Source organism: Ranitomeya imitator, chromosome 1 (assembly GCF_032444005.1).
Source record: "Ranitomeya imitator isolate aRanImi1 chromosome 1, aRanImi1.pri, whole genome shotgun sequence".
NCBI lineage: Eukaryota > Metazoa > Chordata > Amphibia > Anura > Dendrobatidae > Ranitomeya > Ranitomeya imitator.
Window position 1 is genome coordinate 888,364,492 of NC_091282.1, and position 21,195 is coordinate 888,385,686.

Consider the following 21,195-nt stretch of genomic DNA (forward strand, 5'->3'; position numbering starts at 1 on the left):
GAACCAAACAGAATTCTGGTGGGTTGAGGGGTTGAATAATAAATGACCCTCTGAAAAGACTTTTCACAATTTAAAAAAAAAATAAACAAAGAAATAACATTCTTTTTTGCTGCAGTGCATTTCACACTTCCAGGCTGATCTACAGTCCAAATGTCACAATGCCAAGTTAATTCCAAATGTGTAAACCTGCTAAATCTGCAGGGGGTTGAATACTACTTGTAGGCACTGTATATACTATATACAGGAGGAGATGACACACAGGTATATACTATATACAGGAGCAGATGACCTACAGGTATATACTATATACAGGAGGAGATTACATACAGGTATATGCTATATAGAAGATGACATACAGGTATATACTATATACAGGAGGAGATGACACAGATATATACTATATACAGGAGGGGATGACATACAGGTATATACTATATATAGAAGGAGAAGACATACAGGTATATACTATATACAGGGGAGATGACACAGCAGGTATATACTATATACAGGGGAGATGACAAACAGGTATATACTATATTCAGGAGATGACACAGGTGTATACTATATATAAGGGAGATGACAAACATGTATATACTGAGGTGAAAATGAGAGGTGTGAGGTGAAAATGAAAAGGTGTGATTGCAAAATGAGAGGAGTGAGGGAAAATAGTGGAGTGATCGGAAAATGACAGATGTGAGGTCGAAATGACAAGTGTTAGGGGGGAATGAGAGGTGTGAGGCAGAAAATGAGAGATGTGATTGGGAAAATGAGAGGCATGATGGGAAAATAAGAGAAGTGAGGTGCTATAACTAACCACAGATATTTACTATGCCCAGGCAACGCCGGGCTCTTCAGCTAGTGTATGTGTGTATATATATATATATATATATATATATATATATATATATATATATATATATATATATATATATATATATATATATATATATATATATATTTTTATAGTTCAAATTTTTAATCAAAAATAGTGAAAGAGAAAATGAGAAAAATAATTATATAAAACAAAATGTAAAAAATAAAAAAGCCTCCGATAGTCTGAATCACGGTTTGTATCCCCACACACTCGGACGATAATTGACCTGGTCAATACATATATAAATAATTGTTATGAAGGGGGAGAACACAACATATTTCAACATATTTCCTTTTTGTTCTTCATATTTGAATCTTACTTTGATTTAACAAATGTGCATAGAGAGAGCATCAAGCATCGAAAAAACCCACCCCCTCCAGGGTCTTAACACTTCTTACCTTCTGTAAGGCCCACAGTTCCTATAGGGGGATGGCTGAAGACCACTGTGGGAATGTTGTCATAGTCAAGCTTGGAATCCTCCTGGCCTTCAAACAATCGGAGGGCCAGTCTTCTTCCTGCTGCGATGGCGACTACAGCACAGAATAGAAGACGCTAAGTCATTTGGCGCTTCGTTAAATACAAATATAAAACCATACTGCAGTAACCACACTAAGCTGCACTCCAGGGATTTGTGATTACACCATTAGCCATAGTTATTAATGTGCTTAGTGCAAGTATTAACCCCTTCCCACCACAGACTATTTTCATTCTTGCGTTTTCATTTTTCTCTTCCTTTATTCCAAACTTTTGTATTTTTCCATCCATACAGCCGTAGAGGGCTTGTTTTTCTGTCGGACTGTTGTAGTTTTGAATGGCACCATTCTCTTTACTGTATTGTCTACTGAAAAATGGGGGAAAAAAATCAAAATGCAATGAAATTGTGGAAAAAAAATCCATTGCAATTCCGGAATTGTTTTTATGGGAATCATTATGTGGTAATAAATGACGTGGTAACATGATTCATCGGGTCAGTACGATTTGTACGGTGATTATATTATTATTCTAGTCATAAAAAAAATAAATAAATAAGTATTTTGTGTGGCCACGGTTTGAAACTTTTTTTTTAAGTTATGTCAGTGGAGCTATGTGAGGGCTTGTTTTTTTGGGGGTAAGCAGATACCTTTTTAGGGAAGTTACAATGTTTTGATCACTTTCTTAATGTATTTTATTCAGCATTAAAGCAGCCAAAAAAAGCAATACTAGTGTTTTTAATTTTTATCTCTTTATGGTGTTTACCAATCATGTTAATTACAATTTTATTTTAGTTTCAGTTGACGGCCATGCTAAACTGAGGGCGCCTGTCGACGGCCATGCTAAACTGAGGGCGCCTGTCGACGGCCATGCTAAACTGAGGGCGCCTGTCGACGGCCATGCTAAACTGAGGACGCCTGTCGACGGCCATGCTAAACTGAGGGCGCCTGTCGACGGCCATGCTAAACTGAGGGCGCCTGTCGACGGCCATGCTAAACTAAGCGTGCCTGTCGACGGCCATGCTAAACTAAGCGTGCCTGTCGACGGCCATGCTAAACTGAGCGTCCCTGTCGACGGCCATGCTAAACTGAGTGTGCCTGTCGAAGGCCTTGCTAAAATGAGCGTGCCTGTCGACGGCCATGCTAAACTGAGCGTGCCTGTCGACGGCCATGCTAAACTGAGCGTGCCTGTCGACAGCCATGCTAAACTGAGTGTGCTTACATTTTTATTTTATCCAAGTAAAACTGTAGGAGAGATCAGTGCAAAATAGGGTGTTATCCGAGAAATATAGTGAGCTTTATGATCAGATTAAACTCTGTTTAATCCGAAAAAACAGCATATAGTGCAATATCAGCTGCAGGTTTGTGGATTTGTGGATAGTCTCTGCGCTGCCGACAGGATTTAAGACATATATCCCAGTGTAATAAAAAATCATTGGTTTACTTCGACGCATTTCGATATATGTGGTTTTCCTGAAGAAGTATTAAACTTGTACCTTGAAATGCGTCAAAATAAAGCAATCATTTTACTGTATTACACTGGGATATATACACAGAAAGCTGATAAAGGGGTTGTTCAGTTAATACAAATTAGGTCAATAATGGTTTTATTTCACTTTTTTTTTTTACCTGGTGTCAAAAGTGCTCTACCACACACATCACCGACAGCATAAATTCCTTTCCGGCTGGTGTTCTGGAACTCATCCACCACAATATGGGCTTTCTCATCTAACTCAAGACCCTGAAAAAAGTCAGCGTTGACAAGGATTTGTGGTGGTGGGGGAGGGGGGAGTTCATAAAATCTTTACCAAAGAAAATGAAGTATCTTCATATAGGAAAATTCATTTGTGCCACTGACTAAATAGGAGTATATAAATCTTTATCTGAAGCACATAGATGGCAGGGAGTCCAAATGATCTGCACAAGGTCATAACAGGATTTTTGGTTGCTTACCGTAAAATCTGTTTCTTGGAGCCTCCATTGGGGGACACCGGAACCATGGGGTGTATGCTGCTGCCACTAGGAGGCTGACACTATGCAAATAAAAAAGTTAGCTCCTCCTCTGCAGTGTACACCCCACTGATTGGCATTATACTCTTCAGTTAGTGAGAAAGCAGTAGGAGATAAATAACAAGGTTGAAAAACCATAACCACAAACTTGAGAACTGTAAACGTGAGAACAGTCATAGAACAGAAACGGAGAAACATTGGGAGGGAGCCGTGTCCCCCAATGGAGGCTCCAAGAAACAGATTTTACGGTAAGCAACCAAAAATCCTGTTTTCTTTATCGCCTCTCATTGGAGGCACAGGAACCATGGGACGTCCCAAAGCAGTCCCAAGGCCGGGAAAAACAGACTTCCATCTGGTCAGAGGACTCACCACTGCCGCCTGCAAGATCCTTCTGCCTAGGCTGGCGTCCGCCGAAGCGTAGGTATGGACCTTGAAAAATTTGGCGAACGTGTGGATGGAAGACCAAGTTGCTGCTTTGCAAAGTTGTAGGGTGGAAGCCCTGTGGTGCACCGCCCAGGAGGCGCCGACTACCCGGGTAGAGTGAGCCTTAATCCCAGGAGGGGGCACTTTGTTCTTAACCCGGTAAGCCTCCAGAATTGCCGTTCTGATCCAGCGAGCAATAGTTGCCTTAGAAGCCGGTTGGCCTCTGCACGGGCCATCAGGAATGACGAAAAGAGAATCCGTCTTCCGGAAAGTGGACGTTCTATCCAGGTAGATCCTCACTGCCCTGACGAGGTCCAGCTTGTTCAACGATCGCTCCAAAGGATGAGTCGTAGCTGGACAAAAGGAAGGTAGAACGATGTCCTCGTTGAGGTGGAAGGTGGAAATCACCTTAGGAAGAAAGGAAGGCGAAGGCCTGAGGACCACCTTGTCCTGGTGGATGACCAAGAACGGAGGACGGCAAGAAAGAGCCGCCAACTCGGAAACACGGCGGATAGAAGTAATGGCCACAAGAAAGGCCACCTTCCAAGATAGGACTGACAGGGGAATCTCCCTGAGGGGCTCAAAGGGGGAAACCCTCAGAACGTCCAGTACCAGGTTTAAATCCAATGAATCCACAGGGGCCCTTTACGGAGGAACAGCGTGGGCCACTCCTTGAAGAAAGGTCTTAACCTGTGGTCGGGAAGCTAAAGTCTTCTGAAAAAGGATGGAAAGCGCAGAGACCTGGCCCTTCAGGGAACTAAGAGCCAGGCCCGAATCCAGTCCTGCCTGAAGGAAGGCCAAAATGGAAGGCAGGGAAAAGGACATAGATGAAACACGGTTGGACTCGCACCAACGGAAGTAAGCCTTCCAGGTACGATAGTAGAGCCTGGAAGACGAAGGCTTTCGAGCCTGAATCATGGTGTGAATCACCCGGTCCGAAAGGCCAGATGCTCTTAGAACTGCGGTCTCAACAGCCACGCCGTTAAACTGAGCGAAGGAGAATTCAGGTGGCAGATCGGCCCCTGAGACAGTAGATCGGGCCTGTCTGGAAGACACCAGGGAGCGTCTGCGAGAAGATTGATGAGCTCCGTGAACCAAGCTCTCCTGGGCCAATCCGGGGCGATCAGAATGACTGGCACCCCTTCCACTTTTATCTTCTTCAACAGTTTGGGAAGTAATGGAAGGGGTGGGAACAGGTAGGGCAGCACGAACTGTGACCAAGGAATGGCCAGAACGTCGACGCCCACTGCGACAGGATCGCGAGACCTGGAGATGAACTGCGGAACCTTCCTGTTCATTCGAGACGCTGTGAGATCCACGTCCGGAGTCCCCCATCGAAGACAAATCTGATGGAAGACCTCCGGATGCAAGGACCATTCCCCTGCCACAAGGCCATCGCGGCTGAGGAAGTCGGCGGCCCAATTGTCCACACCGGGGATATGCACCGCGGATATCACCGGAACCATTGCCTCTGCCCAGAGGAGGATCTTGGATACCTCGGCCAAGGCGCTCCGAGTCCCCCCTTGATGGTTGACATATGCCACCGCCGTGGCATTGACCGTCTGGATTCGGATTGGAAGACCCCTGAGAAACCTTTCCCAGTGACGAAGGGACAGAAAAATGGCCCGGATCTCGAGGACATTGATCGGCAAGGTTGCCTCCTGTGCTGACCAGCGGCCCTGTACAGTCAGGTGGCGAAACACCGCACCCCAGCCGAGCAGGCTGGCGTCCGTCGTCACCACCTGCCAGTGGACTGGAAGGAAGGACCTGCTCTGGGATACGAGAGGTGACGTGAGCCACCAGTTGAGAGACCGTTTGACCCGGGGAGAGAGTCGGATCGGGCAGTCCAAGGAGAAGACAGACCTGTTCCACTAAGACAGGATGACTTGCTGAAGAGGTCGCGAGTGAAATTGGGCGAAGGGAATCGCTTCCAATGTTGCTACCATCCTCCCCAGAACCTTCATGGCCGATCGGAAGGAGGGAGACCGAGGGCCCTGGAGCACGCGTATGTCCCGACGAAGGATGGATCTCTTGTCTTGGAGAAGAAAGACCTTCGTCTGACGAGTGTCGAAGAGCATGCCAAGGAAGATGATGCGCTGAGAAGGAATAAGGCAGGACTTCTTCCGGTTGACCAGCCACCCGAAACGGGCTAGGGTGTCGAGAACATAGTTACATAGTTATTAAGGTCGAAGGAAGACTAAGTCCATCTAGTTCAACCCATAGCCTAATCTAACATGCCCTAACATGTTGATCCAGAGGAAGGCAAAAAAAACCCCATGTGGCAAAGAGTAAGCTCCACATTGGGGAAAAAAATTCCTTCCCGACTCCACATACGGCAATCAGACTAGTTCCCTGGATCAACGCCCTATCAAGGAATCTAGTGTATATACCCTGTAACATTATACTTTTCCAGAAAGGTATCCAGTCCCCTCTTAAATTTAAGTAATGAATCACTCATTACAACATCATACGGCAGAGAGTTCCATAGTCTCACTGCTCTTACAGTAAAGAATCCACGTCTGTTATTATGCTTAAACCTTTTTTCCTCCAAACGCAGAGGATGCCCCCTTGTCCCTGTTTCAGGTCTATGATTAAAAAGATCATCAGAAAGGTCTTTGTACTGTCACCTCATATATTTATACATTAAAATAAGATCACCCCTTAGTCTTCGTTTTTCCAAACTAAATAGCCCCAAGTGTAATAACCTATCTTGGTATTGCAGACCCCCCAGTCCTCTAATAACCTTGGTCGCTCTTCTCTGCACCCGCTTTAGTTCAGCTATGTCTTTCTTATACACCGGAGACCAGAACTGTGCACAGTATTCTAAGTGTGGTCGAACTAGTGACTTGTATAGAGGTAAAATTAGGTTCTCCTCATGAGCATCTATGCCTCTTAATGCATCCCATTATTTTATTTGCCTTTGTAGCAGCTGCCTGACACTGGCCATTGAATATGAGTTTGTCATCCACCCATACACCCAGGTCTTTTTCATTGACGGTTTTGCCCAGAGTTTTAGAATTAAGCACATAATTATACATCTTATTACTTCTACCCAAGTGCATGACCTTACATTTATCCCCATTAAAGCTCATTTGCCATTTATCAGCCCAAGCTTCTAGTTTACATAAATCATCCTGTAATATAAAATTGTCCTCCTCTGTATTAATTACCCTGCATAGTTTAGTGTCATCTGCAAATATTGAAATTCTACTTTGAATGCCCCCTACAAGGTCATTAATAAATATGTTAAAAAGAAGAGGGCCCAATACTGACCCTTGTGGTACCCCACTGCTAACCGCGACCCAGTCCGAGTGTGCTCCATTAATAACCACCCTTTGTTTCCTATCCCTGAGCCAGCTCTCAACCCACTTACACATATTTTCCCCTATCCCTATTATTCTAATTTTATGTATCAACCTTTTGTGTGGCACCGTATCAAAAGCTTTTGAAAAGTCCATATACACTACATCCACTGGGTTCCCTTGGTCCAATCCGAAACTTACCTCTTCATAGAAACTGATTAGTCTGACATGAACGGTCCCTAGTAAACCCGTGCTGATACTGGGTCATGAGGTTATTCCTCTTCAGATACTCCAGTATAGCATCCCTTAGAATGCCCTCCAGGATTTTACCCACAGTAGAGGTTAAGCTTACTGGCCGATAATTTCCGAGTTCAGTTTTTGTCCCCTTTTTGAATATTGGCACCACATTTGCTATACGCCAGTCCTGTGGTACAGACCCTGTTATTATGGAGTCTCTAAAGATTAAAAATAATGGTCTATCAATAACTGTACTTACTTCCTGCAGTACTCGAGGGTGTATCCCATCCGGGCCTGGAGATTTGTCAATTTTAGTGATTTTTAGACGCCGCCGCACTTCCTGCTGGGTTAAGCCGGTGACATTTAATTGGGAATTTTTATCACTAGTCATTTTGTCTGCCATGGGATTTTCTTGTGTAAATACTGATGAAAAAAAGTCATTTAGCATATTGGCTTTTTCCTCATCCTCATCCACCATTTCACCCAGACTATTTTTAAGGGGGCCAACACTATCATTTTTTAGTTTCTTACTATTTATGTAGTTAAAGAATATTTTAGGATTATTTTTACTCTCTCTGGCAATGAGTCTCTCTGTCTCAATATTTGCTGCCTTGATTTGCTTTTTACAGAATTTAATTTTTTGTATTTATTTAATGCCTCCTCACTACCTACTTCCTTTAATTCTCGAAATGCTTTCTTTGGACAGGACAGATAGGCTTTCGTGGGCCTGAGAAAAGGCTTGATGAGGATGTCGTCGAGGTATGGAAACAGAACCAGGCCTCTGACCCTCAAGATGGCCATCAGCGCCGCCATGATCTTCGTGAAAACTCTTGGGGCGGTTGCAAGACCGAACGGCAGGGCGACGAGCTGAAAATGATCCTGAAGCACTGCAAAGCGCAGGTATCAGTGATGTCCCGGGAATATCGGAACATGGAGGTAGGCGTCCTGAATATCTATGGAACACAGAAATTCCTGAGCCTCCATGGAAGCAATTACTGAACGAAGGGATTCCATCCTGAAGGGCTTCAGACGAACTCTCCTGTTCAGCAATTTGAGGTCCAGAATGGGACGCACCCTGCCGTCTTTTTTCGGTACCACAAAGGTTGGAATAGAAACCTGTGAACCGCTCTTTTTCTGGGACAGGAACAATTACCCCGGCTTTGAGAAGAGAAGCGATGGCTGCGAAGAAACCCGGAACTAGAGCGGGATCTCTTGGAGGTCGGGATTCGAAAAAACGATCCCAGGGTCGTGAAACAAACTATCTTGTATCCCGAGGATACAACTTCCCTGACCCATGCGTCCTCTATTGAGGAGATCCAGATGTCCCTGAAGAAGAGGAGACGGCCACCCAGCCAGGGAGGTGGGTTGTCGACTAGCCGAGAGTCAGGCCGAGGTGGTTCTTCCAGTCCTGGACCTGGAGGACCTACCTTGGGAGTAGCGAGAATGCCAGGAAGGAGTGGGCCTAAAGCAGGGGTCCCCAACTCCAGTCCTCAAGGCCCACCAACAGGTCATGTTTTCAGGATTTCCTTTGCATTGTACAGGTGATGCAATTATTACCTGGGCAAGACTAAGGAAATCCTGAAAACATGACATGTTGGTGGGCCTTGAGGACTGGAGTTGGGGACCCCTGGCCTAAAGGATACCGCCTTCTTCTCTTGACGTGCCTGTGGCCTTTGTTGCTGCTGGAAGGAGTTTGATGCCGCGAAGCGACGAAAAGGCCGAAATTGACGTCTAGGAGGAGGGGCGACGAGGCTTGGCCTGGGGAAGAAGGGAGCTTGTGCCCCCAGTAGCGTCCTTAACCCTCCGTCAGGAACAATGGATCTGACAGGCACAGCACTTCTACTTTCGTTTCTCCCTTCTCACCAGATTTTCAGGAAACCCCCTCCCTCTAGATAGTCTCCTGGCTCTAGCTGCTGTGTGAAACCTGATACCACAGGTGGTCTGCAGAGCTTCAGGAAGGAAGATATAGCTGTGCTGGCTTCTCAGGCTCATTGGTCCCGAACACATCACAGTTTATAAGGTTGGTATGTAATGTTTTTAGTCATTACTATTGTTTATTTAGCTTGTTTTATGAATGGATAGAGAAAGGTTTGTGGATATTTCATATAAATAAGGCAGATTTTCTTACAAATGTAAGTGTGCTTCTCATGCACATTGAAATTTGTGTATATCAAAGTTACTACTTTTATGTTGAGTAAATGGGTTTGTTTTGCACCTGATAATGACTCAGGGGAGGAGGATCGGGAGGACGCCGACCGCAGAGGAGGACCGAGTGGCGAGATGGAGCGAGAAGAGGACTCAGACCGGCGTTCCTGTTTGGACCTTTTGCGGCTAGCAATGGAGGGCTCGGACGGAGCTTCCTGCGACCCGCTGGCTACTGCGGGGGTCTGCAGGGGAAACCGATCCAGAACGGACACCAAAATTTGAGACACCCGAGTTAGATCGGCCACCGATTGGGACAGAGAGGAAGCCCAGCCTGGGATGGGGGTATCACTGTCGGGTGGATCGGCCGGGGGATCCTGGGCAGTGGGAACAATCGGGTTGCTGCAGGCCTGACAGAGCGGAGAGGATTGACCTGAGGGAAGTTTGCTGTTACAGGATGAACATGCAAAGTACTTGACTAAGGCAGAAGAGGAAGAAGTAGGAGGACGAGAGCGGCCCCCCTTAGAGTTAGACATTTTGAAGAGGTCCCTGAAAAAAATGCCAGCGGGTTAGTGGACAGTGGGGCAGAGGGGGGTGTCAGTCTGCAGTGCAGAGCTACTCACGGCAGATGAAAAGCACGGATACCAGGATGCTGCAGGCCTGGAGGAAGATGCTGTGGATCTCCGGGGCAGATGGTGTGCTGTGCCCCCAGAAAAGATCGCTCTGCGGAGTTCTCTGGCGCAGGTGCGTGGCACGATGGAGAAAACTTGTGCCCTGAGTGTCCGGCAGCGGTGTGGAGGAAGGGGTGGAGCCAGCCGAGATGGCGCCGGTGGGTGGGGAACAGCAGGGCACAGATTGTCGGGCAGGAGAAAGCCCGCTCGATGAAAAAGGAAGTGGGCGGAGCGCGGCATCGGAAGTAGGCCCCGGGAAAAGCCGGGGCCTAAATTAGAAGCCGGTGACCGCCGAGAAAGAACCCCCACGGCGCAGACGCTGCCCGGCTAGAGCGGTGCAGCAGCCGCCGCATGAAAGAGAGAGAGTGTTGCCGCCGGTGAAGTGTCGCCAGAGTAGGCCCCGGAAAAGCCGGGGCCTAAATTAGGAGCCGGCGACCGCCGGAAGCAACGGTGCTGGCTGGCTGTGGAGGTGAGCGACGCGGCAGCCTGTGAGGCCGCCGCATAGAAGGGGGGGGGGGGAACGCTGAGGGCAGGTGGTACGCCACAAGTAGGCCCTGGGAAAGGCCGAGGCCTAAATTAGGTGCCGGCGACCGCCGAGGGAAAGGCTGCAGGCAGGAGTGTGCCGCAAGCAGGCCCCGGGAAGCCGGGGCCTGAAGGAAGAACGGCGACCGCTGGAGGAACACGGTGGGGCAAGGAAAGGTAGCGCGGCTGGCAGAAAAAAACCGCCGTGTCAGAAAGAGCCACCGCGCAGGGAACGGGGAAAGTGATGCAAATGCAGCGATGACCCCGCGCTGAGTCCTGGGAACCCCTTTAGGAATACTCACCTAGTAAAATCCCACGCCGTCTGCTACTAACCTTGGGAAGGTATCAGACGTCCATAGGAGCTGCTGATGGACGTCCTCGTCTCCTCCAACCGACAGGCTCTGGTGGGCGAGTGGGTGGGGGAAGGGGCCAGGACCGGACTTCTGAGCACGTTTGTGTGCTAGGCTCTTGGTCCTGGAGGGGGATCTATGAGGATACGGGGTGGCAGTACACGCCGTACTCATAGTCCGCTTGTGGGAATACAGGTGTGACTGTTCACCCTGTATCCCTTCTGGAAAACCTGTAAAGAAACGACGCACATTGGGGTAGATAAGGGTCTAATGAAAGACCCGTGTCCACCTCCTACTGACACTAAGCTAAACTGAAGAGTACAATGCCAGTCGGTGGGGTGTACACTGCAGAGGAGGAGCTAACTTTTTTATTTGCATAGTGTCAGCCTCCTAATGGCAGCAGCATACACCCCATGGTTCCTGTGTCCCCCAATGAGAGGCGATAAAGAAATATGATTTATATACTTCTATTGGGTGAGTGCAGTTCAGTCAATTTTCCTATATAAAGGGAGGTTTAAGACTGGGCACCACTGAAGAGATCTAAGGGATCATTTGCTGTATATCACTGTCGCCACATGAAAATCGTGGGGGGAGACGTGCCGGCATATTTTGCGCTAAAGTTATTAAAATAATGAGATAAAATTAAAAAAAAAATAAACTATGAAAACCCTAGTCATACACAAATAGTCATCTTCTGTACATATCCTTCTACTCTCTTATTCACTGCCGATTATTCCCCCCCCCCCCCCAACCATTTGGTTATACTTATGTAGATTTACATAAAGGGGATGTAATAGGATTTGTCTATATTCATAATATTCCAAAACCTTTTCAATACTAAAAAAATTACATATAAAAAAAGAAACAAAATTATGTTATAGGCACAACAGTCAGAGGACAATTTTACCAGTTTCTCCAGGTTCAGCTCTTCTGTGTTGGGGTCCCGTCCAATAGCCCACAGCAGACAGTCAACGTCTTGGATAGTTCGCATGGTTGGTTTCCGCCCTGGCACGGAGCATTGTACATTGATGTCTAGACCCGAGCTCGTCTTCTTAACAGACTTAACCTGTAGGTTCACCGAACCATCAGATAAAATGGAAGTGTAATAGCTAGAACAATAAATCTATGGTCTTACTTCCCTATAGTACCCTAGTGAGTTAAAATTAATGATATTGACCCCTACACCCTTACATTGGCAGGGACGTTTTAATTAGTAGGAAATCCGTTTTTCCTATTTTCAATTGTCTAAACCTCAGGTACGTGTTATAGTAAGGTGCGATATATAGTCCCCTCCCCCAAAAAATCATAGTTAACCCCCTTCATGATGTTCACTATACTGTAAAATTGATCTACAAATATGATTCTTCATGTCAGAACAATTAAGCAGATACCGCATGTGTATAGTTTTTAAGTGATTAAAATAATTTAAAACTGTAAAAAATAAAAAGTTTGCTTTTGTCACCATTTTCCGAGACCTGTAACATTTTCAATTTTCAGAATCTGGGGCAGGGTGAGGGCTTATTTTCTGAGTCATGAGCTAACCATTTTGGGGTAGATATGATGTTTTAATAGCCTCTTATTGCAATATTGCAGCAGCCCAAAAAATAAAAAAAAAATTTCTCGTTACGCCGTTTACTGACTGAATTAATTTATTTTATATTTTGACAGACCGGACTTTTGTAAATGCAGCAATACCAAATATACGCATTTATTTTTAATAGGGGGAGATTCCCTTCACCTGCGGCTGTCAAGAGGTAGATGATGGCTAAATAATTCAGCCATCATTTGCCAGGAAAGATGCCGGAGTGGCTCGCATTCTGGCATCAAAGTGATGGAGCCGGCATATGGGGTACCAGTACTTCATGTACAGGGGTAAAATTATGATTCTGTGGCTGGATTTCGTATGAAGACCAATGAGGTAAGATGTCAGCAGACCCATGGTAACCCATCAGCACCTCATATTCGCATTGTGAGAGGGCGGATGGGTGCCAAAACATGCATGTACTGGCAACTTAACCATTTAAATGCTGTTAGCAGGTGCCGGAGCGAACTCTGCTACACTCAGATGCTGTCTGTGAGCTGGCATTTACGGTACTGGGTATGATGTGAGCTCAGTTCTTGAACCCGCTCCATACACCTTCTGTGACCATGTGAAGTGGTCACAAAGGGTTTAAAAGGGCATTTGACATAAAGAGACAATGAAAAGTTTCCCATGTAATTAGAAGGTTTCTGTAACAAACATTTTCCAATTAACAACATCCATTCGACTATGTTAACAGAGCACATCTTTAGATTTCTGTTTAGGGCTTATTTGAACGACTCAACCACTGCTCTTCAGTGTTTTCACAGTCGCTGTTAAAGCGGTTTTGCAGGCTAAAGATATTGATTATCTATCCTTTAAGTAGGTCATTAACATCAGATTGGTGGGGGTCCGACATCTAGTATCCACAGAAAGCAGCAATCAGATGTAAGCAGTGAATGGAGCCGAACAGCAGATCCTGGAAGCTGCAACTCAGCTCCTATTGAGTATTGAGTGGGAATGAGCGCCAGTACCAGACAAAGCTTTCAGGAAAGATTGGTGTGGTTCCCCAAATCTCATACAACCCCTCTAATTTCCATAATGTAGCTCCCTTCAGTGTAATAGCATCTTTTACATTACCTCGGCATATTTCCAGACATCAACTCCGGCATTTTCAAGCTCTTCTGTGCAGTTTGCACTTATCATAGAATCAAATGTCCTCAGCACCTGCACATATAACAGAATACACCACCTTAATAGCAGCCATTCCAGGATTTAAATTGTGGCCTCATAATACAACAAATTTATAGAATCTATTTATCAGACAAACTATATTATTTAGTATATACAGTCCCAAAGCACTTAGAGTCCTGAAATCTGCATAGTCACGTGTTACCGCTTGATGAAGGTTCTGAGAAGGAACCGAAACGTTGCTACTACAGAAAGGCTCGGACTTCAATCATGGGCTCCTGTGCCTTTCATTTGTATATGCAAGGGACCTAGAAGGGGTGCTGGGACCCGCACATATAGAAAACAAATGGATAATGCCAGCTCACCGTTGAAATTTATAGAAGTCCAGCGTGAACGGAACCATGAGCCGACCACTTGTGTAGCAATTGCAAAAAAAAAAAAAAAAAATGTTCCAGCTTCTGGTAAATTTTCAGAGTACCGTAATCTTTGTGCCATCAAAGAATAATGAAAAAATATGGTGGACAGGAACAGGAGCAAGGGACGCATTTTGAACACGGTTGTTCTTTGTCAAGCTTGATAAAGAACAACAGAACAAGAACAACAACATTTTTCTCCACCACATATGAATAAGACTTTTTTCAAATTTCTTTCTCAACACTGCTTCTGTACAGCACGGGATATGTTCCACAAGCAAATCCGCAGCCAAAAATGTGCTGCCTATTCGCCTCTTGTGATTTGAAGAGACAGAAAAAAAAAATGGAAAAGATGGTATACCTTATCTTGACGAATCAGCAATGCAGCTTTTGAACCTAAAGCTGAAAGTATCCCGGCTATTTCAACTGCAATGTAACCAGCACCGACAATAACACTCCGTCTGGAAAAGGAATAAGATGAACAGCGAGATTAGAAATACTAAGCGTGGATACACAAGATAAGCTTCAAATTAGATGCTGATCACAAAATAACCATAAGGATATGTTCACAAGTTGCATTTTTTAATGTAAATTTTAAGCTGAAATGTGTGTGCAGAAATCGCATTCACACACATTGGTTTTTTTTCACCGACTGATTTTGAAATTTGCTGCATGTCACTTCTTTCAGCATTTTTTTTTTTCACCCATAGAAAGCAATGAGTAAGTGTAAAAACGCAATAAAAATGCAGTAAAAAAAAATGCAGGTATCAGGATTTGCTGCATTTTTAGTGAAAAAAAAGCATGTAAAGCAGGATGTGAAACCCATTTATTATTTTTGTGATTTTCTCAAGTTTAAACCATGTCTTGGCGTTCATGGCAGAAGGGATGAGTACAGTTTAATTAAAATAGAGATGTGTACAAAGTAAACATTGGCTGACCAAGGTGTGAAAGTAAACCGTGTCCTACAAACTCAATGCTCCGCCAATGTCTAAGATAAACTATCCACCTACCCCTGCTGTTACATTTGTAATTGTAGAACCAGAAGCACATGGGCTACTTGCACATTGAACAAGTCTGTAAGAACATGTTCACACACCACCAAGAAACTTGAAGACCCAAAAGAGCACAGTGAGGTCAAAAATACTCTGTTGTAAAAAAAAAAAAAAAAAAAAAAAAAAAAAAAAATCACAGTAATAAGCAAGTGCTAGTCAAAAGATGGAAAAAAACAGGGTATTTAGTTGATACGTTTTTTTGCAAAAAAATGTATACTAAGCTGCTCCACCAATCGTCAAGGTATACCCATATAGAGCAGTCCTAACTAATGTATATAATCCCTATCTGATGTATTTAAAAACCACCACTCCTTTGTGGGTTATTTGCACTTAAGCTGTTCCATCCAGCATGTCCACATGGATATTCCCTCACTGAACCCGGCTTATACAGGTACTATACAGATGATCAGGTTTTTAAATACATCAGATAGGGATTATATACATTATTTAGGACTGCTCTATATGGGTATACCTTGACGATTGGTGGAGCAGCTTAGTATACATTTTTTTTGCAAAAAAACGTATCAACTAAATACCCTGTTTTTTTCCCATCTTTTGACTAGCACTTGCTTATTACTGTGATTTTTTTTTACAACAGAGTATTTTTGACCTCAATGTGACTAAATAATTTGAACAAATTGCCCTTTTTCCAAAAATGGTTTCACATATGTCTTGCATTGGTGACCTGTGTTCATGCTTTTTTGGTGGAAGCAAAGCTGAACCCTGGGATCCTGAAAAACGCAGAAAAAAAAAAAAAATAGTAAAACCTGTTTTTTCTAAGCAGCTTCTTTACTGCCAAGAGAGCAGATTATGCATGCAGAAAAAAAAAAGAAGCAGAAAAAAAAGCAGCAAAAACGCAACATGTGAACATAGCCTAAAACAACAGCAAACGTCATCAAAATGCAATGTTACATATCATTTAAGACCGTTTTTAATTATTTTTTCCAGTGACCAAGACAACAGTAAAATAGGTTGGTCACACTGCTGTCCACTGTATTGATTTGATTTAATACTGGAAATACCAGGGGTGCAAAGGTAAGATAGGCCAGTCATATTGCTGTCCTCCCTGCCTTTCTAATATAACACTGGAGATACCAAGACTGCTGAGATGAGAGAAGAGCGGCCCATACTTCAGTATTAGATAAGATAGACAGGGTGAACAGGAAATCTCCTTAGTCAGCACTCTTGATAAGCTGCTCTCACTGTTGACCACCCTATCTTTCTGATCTAAGACCGGAAATATCAGGGATACTGAGGTATGAAAAGGCTGCTCACACTCTGTCTATCTGATCTAATACGAGACATACTAGATATGCTGAGGTAAGAAAAGACTGCTCACTCTGCTGTCTATCCTATCTGATCTGATACTAGAGTTACCATGGATGCTGAGGTAAGAAGAGGCTGCTCTCTCTGTTTACCACCCTATCTTTCTGATAAAATACCAGTGATATAATGGATGCAGTGGTAAGAAGAGACTGCTCACACTGCTGTCTATCCGCTCTGATTTGATACTAGAGTAACCATGGATGCTGAGGTAAGAAGAGGCTGCTCTCTCTGTTTACCACTCTATCTTTATGATATAATACCGGTGATATAATGGATGCAGTGGTAAGAAGAGACTGCTCACACTGCTGTCCACCTGATCTAATACTGGAGATTCCAAGAGAGCTGAAAAAAGAAGATGCTGCTCACACTGCAGTCTACTATGTCTATTTGAATTAATCCTGGAATTGCCAATGGTGCAGAGATAAAAAGAGGCCCTTTACACTGTTGTACACCATGTCTTTTTGATATAATAATGGAAATATGAGGAGGTATAAAGAGGCTGCTCACATTGCTGACCACATTGTCTTTCTGATCTAATGCTGGAGAGGCCAGAAGCGTTAATGTAAGAAAAGACTGCTCACAATTATGTCATTCTGATACAATACTGAAACATATCAGGAGTACTTAGGTAAGAAGAAGCTGCTCACACTGCTGTCCACCCTGACAGAAAGCTAAGCGACTGATGTCTGCTAGCTCCAGGTCACAGCAGTGAAGCTCACAGGAATATTAACATTCTTGTACACATTTCCATCAAATTAACAATATGGTTGTCATTTCAATGTACTACCGTAATTAACAACCTAGATAAATTAGTGTAATTGGCTAATTAATGATATTTTGTACATTATTTACATATGTTTAGACATTTCTTTTCTGTATCTATTTCTCTATCTGTTATCATGTACTACTTGGAACTTTTTATTAGCAGTCTTTGAGCGTTGCAGTATCATTGTTGTCCATATGTCATTAATGGTTTCAGGATTAAGTAATAATGTATACTTGGGTAACTCTTCCAACTCAAAAAATCCATCACTTGTTATTCCCAAACTGGCTCCTTAAAACAAAAACAAAACAACAAAAAAAATCAGTTAATTAAGCTACGAGTAGATTTGGCTTGTAATCTGAAAAGAGTGCACTCTAAGGCTGGGGTCGCACTGCCATCTTTCGCACTGCACAGACTGGCCGACACCTCTCCTGACCTGAGCATGGCAGCGTGATGGATTACTATGCAGCTGTCAAGCTCAGGTGAGGAGAGCGGTCAACCAGTACAAGTTTTAGGATGCGATTCTCGCAGGAAAAATACGGCAGTGTGACTCCAGCCTAATACAAATAATGGGCATCTGACTATAATATAAGGTCATTATTTAAAACAGTTAAAAACTGACACTTACATGATTCAGAGACTTGAAATTAATGGGAAACAGTCAGCAGGATTTCACACCCCAAACTATTTATATGTGGATGTAGCTCTTTCAATGACAAGTCCAGAAATACGGTTACATGGTCAGTCCATTCTACTGTTACTGAAATATCAGTATTTTAGTTGATATAAAAATGTGTAGATCGGAAGCCTCTGTCACTCCAGCTCTATTTGTCACCCATTGCCACCTATTCCTGCTTGACTGACATCGTATATGCTGTTTGACTTTAGGCAAAGGAGCCATGAGTCAAGCAGGAGTAGGTGGCACTGGGCAGGGAAAAGAGCTGGTGTGACAGAGGCTTCAGATCTAGTATAGTCCTTCAGCCTCATTTGCATATCAATTAAAACTGATTTCTCAGTAACGAACTGACCATGTAAAAGGTATTTGAAAGTGCTACAAGCACATATAAATAGTTAGGATAGTGAAATCCTGCAGACAGATTTCCTTTAAAAGGAAACCTATCACCTGATTCATGCTACCTGAACCACAGCCATGATGATTCAGAGAATGGCTGGAAGAGGACGTCATCCTATGAAGATAGGAGGCCCCGGACTGGACCGCGACCACCATCGGACCAGACCGCAGCGGGAACGCCCCTGGGTAAGTATAATCTAACCTCTTTTTCTCATCTTTCAGGATACATCGGGGGCTTATCTACAGCATTACAGAATGCTGTAGATAAGCCCCTGATGCCGGTGGGCTTAGCTCACCTTCGATTTTGGGGGCGACAGGTTCCCTTTAAATGATTTGTTACTTGCACTGTCTTTTTATATTGATATTATATTTGAATATTTTGGTTCTATTTCTCATCCTATATCTTTGTGTGTGGGATGACACCAGATCTTGATGCACCCTTTTTTGACCGGATATAAACATCTCTGTACAGATACCGTATATCCTAGAGTATAAGCTGAGATTTTCAGCCCATTTTTTTAGTCTGAAAGTGCCCCTCTCGGCTTATACTCGAGTCACTGTCCCTGGGAGGTCGGCGGGGGCGCGGCGGCTGTGACATACTGACTTGCTCTTGGCACGGTCCCTGCATCTCCGATGGTCTCCGGGCGCCAGCAACTCTTCCAGCTTTGAGCGGTCACATGGTACCGCTCATTACAGTAATGAATATGGACGCGAATCCACTCCCATAGGGGTGGAGCCGCATATTCATTACTGTAATGAGCGGTACCGTGACCGCTCAAAGCTGGAAGAGCTCCTGCGCCCGGAGAGTCCATCAGAGAAGCTGCCAGGGACCGCGCCGGGAGCAGGTGAGTATGATGGGGAGGAAGGGGGAGCACGGAGATATTCACCTCTCCTCGTTCCACCGCCGAGCTCTGTCTTCCGCGTCATCTGGCTGTGACGCTCAGGTCAGAGGGCGCGATGACGTGAGCGTCAGTGCGGAGGACGGGGAAGACACAGCAGCGCCTGGAGGTGGAACGGGGAAAGGTGACTATAGCAAGTGCCGGGGGCCTGAGTGACGAGAGGGGAGTATGTCTTTTTTTTATTTATCGCAGCAACAGCATATGGGGCATAATAGTCGATGGAGCATCTTATGGGGCCATAATCAGCATTTGTGGAGCATTATACGCAGCAAATGTGTTTATGGAGCATCTTATGGGGCCATAATCAGCATTATATGGGGCAAATATCGGTATGGAGCATCTTATGGGACCATAATCAGCATTTGTGCAGCATTATATGGGGCAAAAGTCTGTATGGAGCATCTTATGGAGTCATAATCAACATTTGTGCAGCATTATATTTTATATTGGGCATATTTTAATATGGAGCATCTTATGGGGCCCATCATAAACTGTATGGAGCATTATATGGGGCTTCTGATTCAATATGGATATTCAAAAACACTTAACCTGCTGATTTCTCAATTAATTTTACTTTTATTGGTACCTATTTTTATTTTTGACATTTACCGGTAGCTGCTGCTTTTCCCACCCTAGGCTTATACTCGAGTCATTAAGTTTTCCCAGTTTTTGTGTGGCAAAATTAGGGGTCTCGGATTATACTCAGGTCGGCTTATACTCGAGTATATACGTTAATTGTTTGTGGTATATGCTTCTAATAGTGTTTATATACTTGTTTTGGGATTAAAGATTATATAGATTTTAATTTATTACTCTTATGTGGTTATTATACTCCAAGTTCTAGGTTTTCACCCCGTCAATAGCAGATGAAGATGCCGCTTTCAGAGAAAGAACAGACTTCCGGAGTGGCCTGTAATGAATTTGCGGGGGACGCTGGAATGGAAGTATGCCTATGCTTATTTTTTTTAGTCAATCCATCACTGACTCACTCTTGTTATCTGCACCTCAAAAACATTTCTAGAATTCGACCTTTTCTTACTTTCGACTCATCAAAAACTCTTTGTTTCTCTTATTCATTCTCGTCTGGACTATTGTAACTCTCTACTAATTGGCCTCCCTCTTACCAAACTCTCCCCGCTCCAATCTGTCCTGAATGCTGCAGCCAGGATTATATTCCTCACCAACCGTTACACCGATGCCTCTACCCTGTGCCAGTCATTACACTGGTTACCCATCCACTCCAGAATCCAGTACAAAACTATTACCCTCATCCACAAAGCACTCTATGGCTCAGCACCACCCTACATCTCCTCCTTGGTCTCAGTCTACAACCCTACCCGTGCTCTCTGTTCTGCTAATGACCTCAGGTTAGCATCCTCAATAATCAGAACCTCCCACTCCCGTCTCCAAGACTTTACACGTGCCGCGCCAATTCTTTGGAATGCACTACCTAGGTTAATACGATTAATCCCCAATCCCCACAGTTTTAAGCGTGCCCTAAAAACACATTTGTTCAGACTGGCCTACCGCCTCAACGCATTAACCTAACTATCCCTGTGTGGCCCATTCAATACACTTCAACCATAATCAGGGTCCTCGCATCATGTTCTCATACACTTTATACATTTAATAGCCCTCTGTGTCTGTCCTGCAACTGGTTCATGCAGCTTTACATGAACACCCGATTCTTACACTATGGCTGGTCCGAATAACTAAAGCAATTGTTACCATCCACCTCTCGTGTCTCCCCTTTTTCCTCATAGATTGTAAGCTTGCGAGCAGGGCCCTCACTCCTCCTGGTATCTGTTTTCATCTGTGTTTATTGTTATGCTGTAATGTCTATTGTCTGTACAAATCCCCTCTATAATTTGTAAAGTGCTGCGGAATATGTTGGCACTATATAAATCAAAATATTATTATTATTATTATTAATCCATGCCTTAAAGAAAAAAAATCTCT

General features: G+C 44.2%; 1 protein-coding gene across 1 annotated transcript in view; it reads right to left on the minus strand.

Moving 5' to 3' along the window:
* The window catches only part of GSR (glutathione-disulfide reductase), a 40,651-nt gene that overhangs the window by 8,635 nt on the left and 10,821 nt on the right, over window positions 1-21,195 (minus strand). Inside the window, exons 6-11 of the mRNA XM_069743149.1 lie at window positions 17,502-17,556; window positions 14,486-14,585; window positions 13,661-13,747; window positions 11,909-12,067; window positions 2,974-3,085; window positions 1,273-1,404 (exon numbers count right to left, since the gene is read on the minus strand). Of these exons, the coding sequence (XP_069599250.1) occupies window positions 1,273-1,404; window positions 2,974-3,085; window positions 11,909-12,067; window positions 13,661-13,747; window positions 14,486-14,585; window positions 17,502-17,556 (645 nt within the window). The remainder of the gene's footprint in view (window positions 1-1,272; window positions 1,405-2,973; window positions 3,086-11,908; window positions 12,068-13,660; window positions 13,748-14,485; window positions 14,586-17,501; window positions 17,557-21,195) is intronic.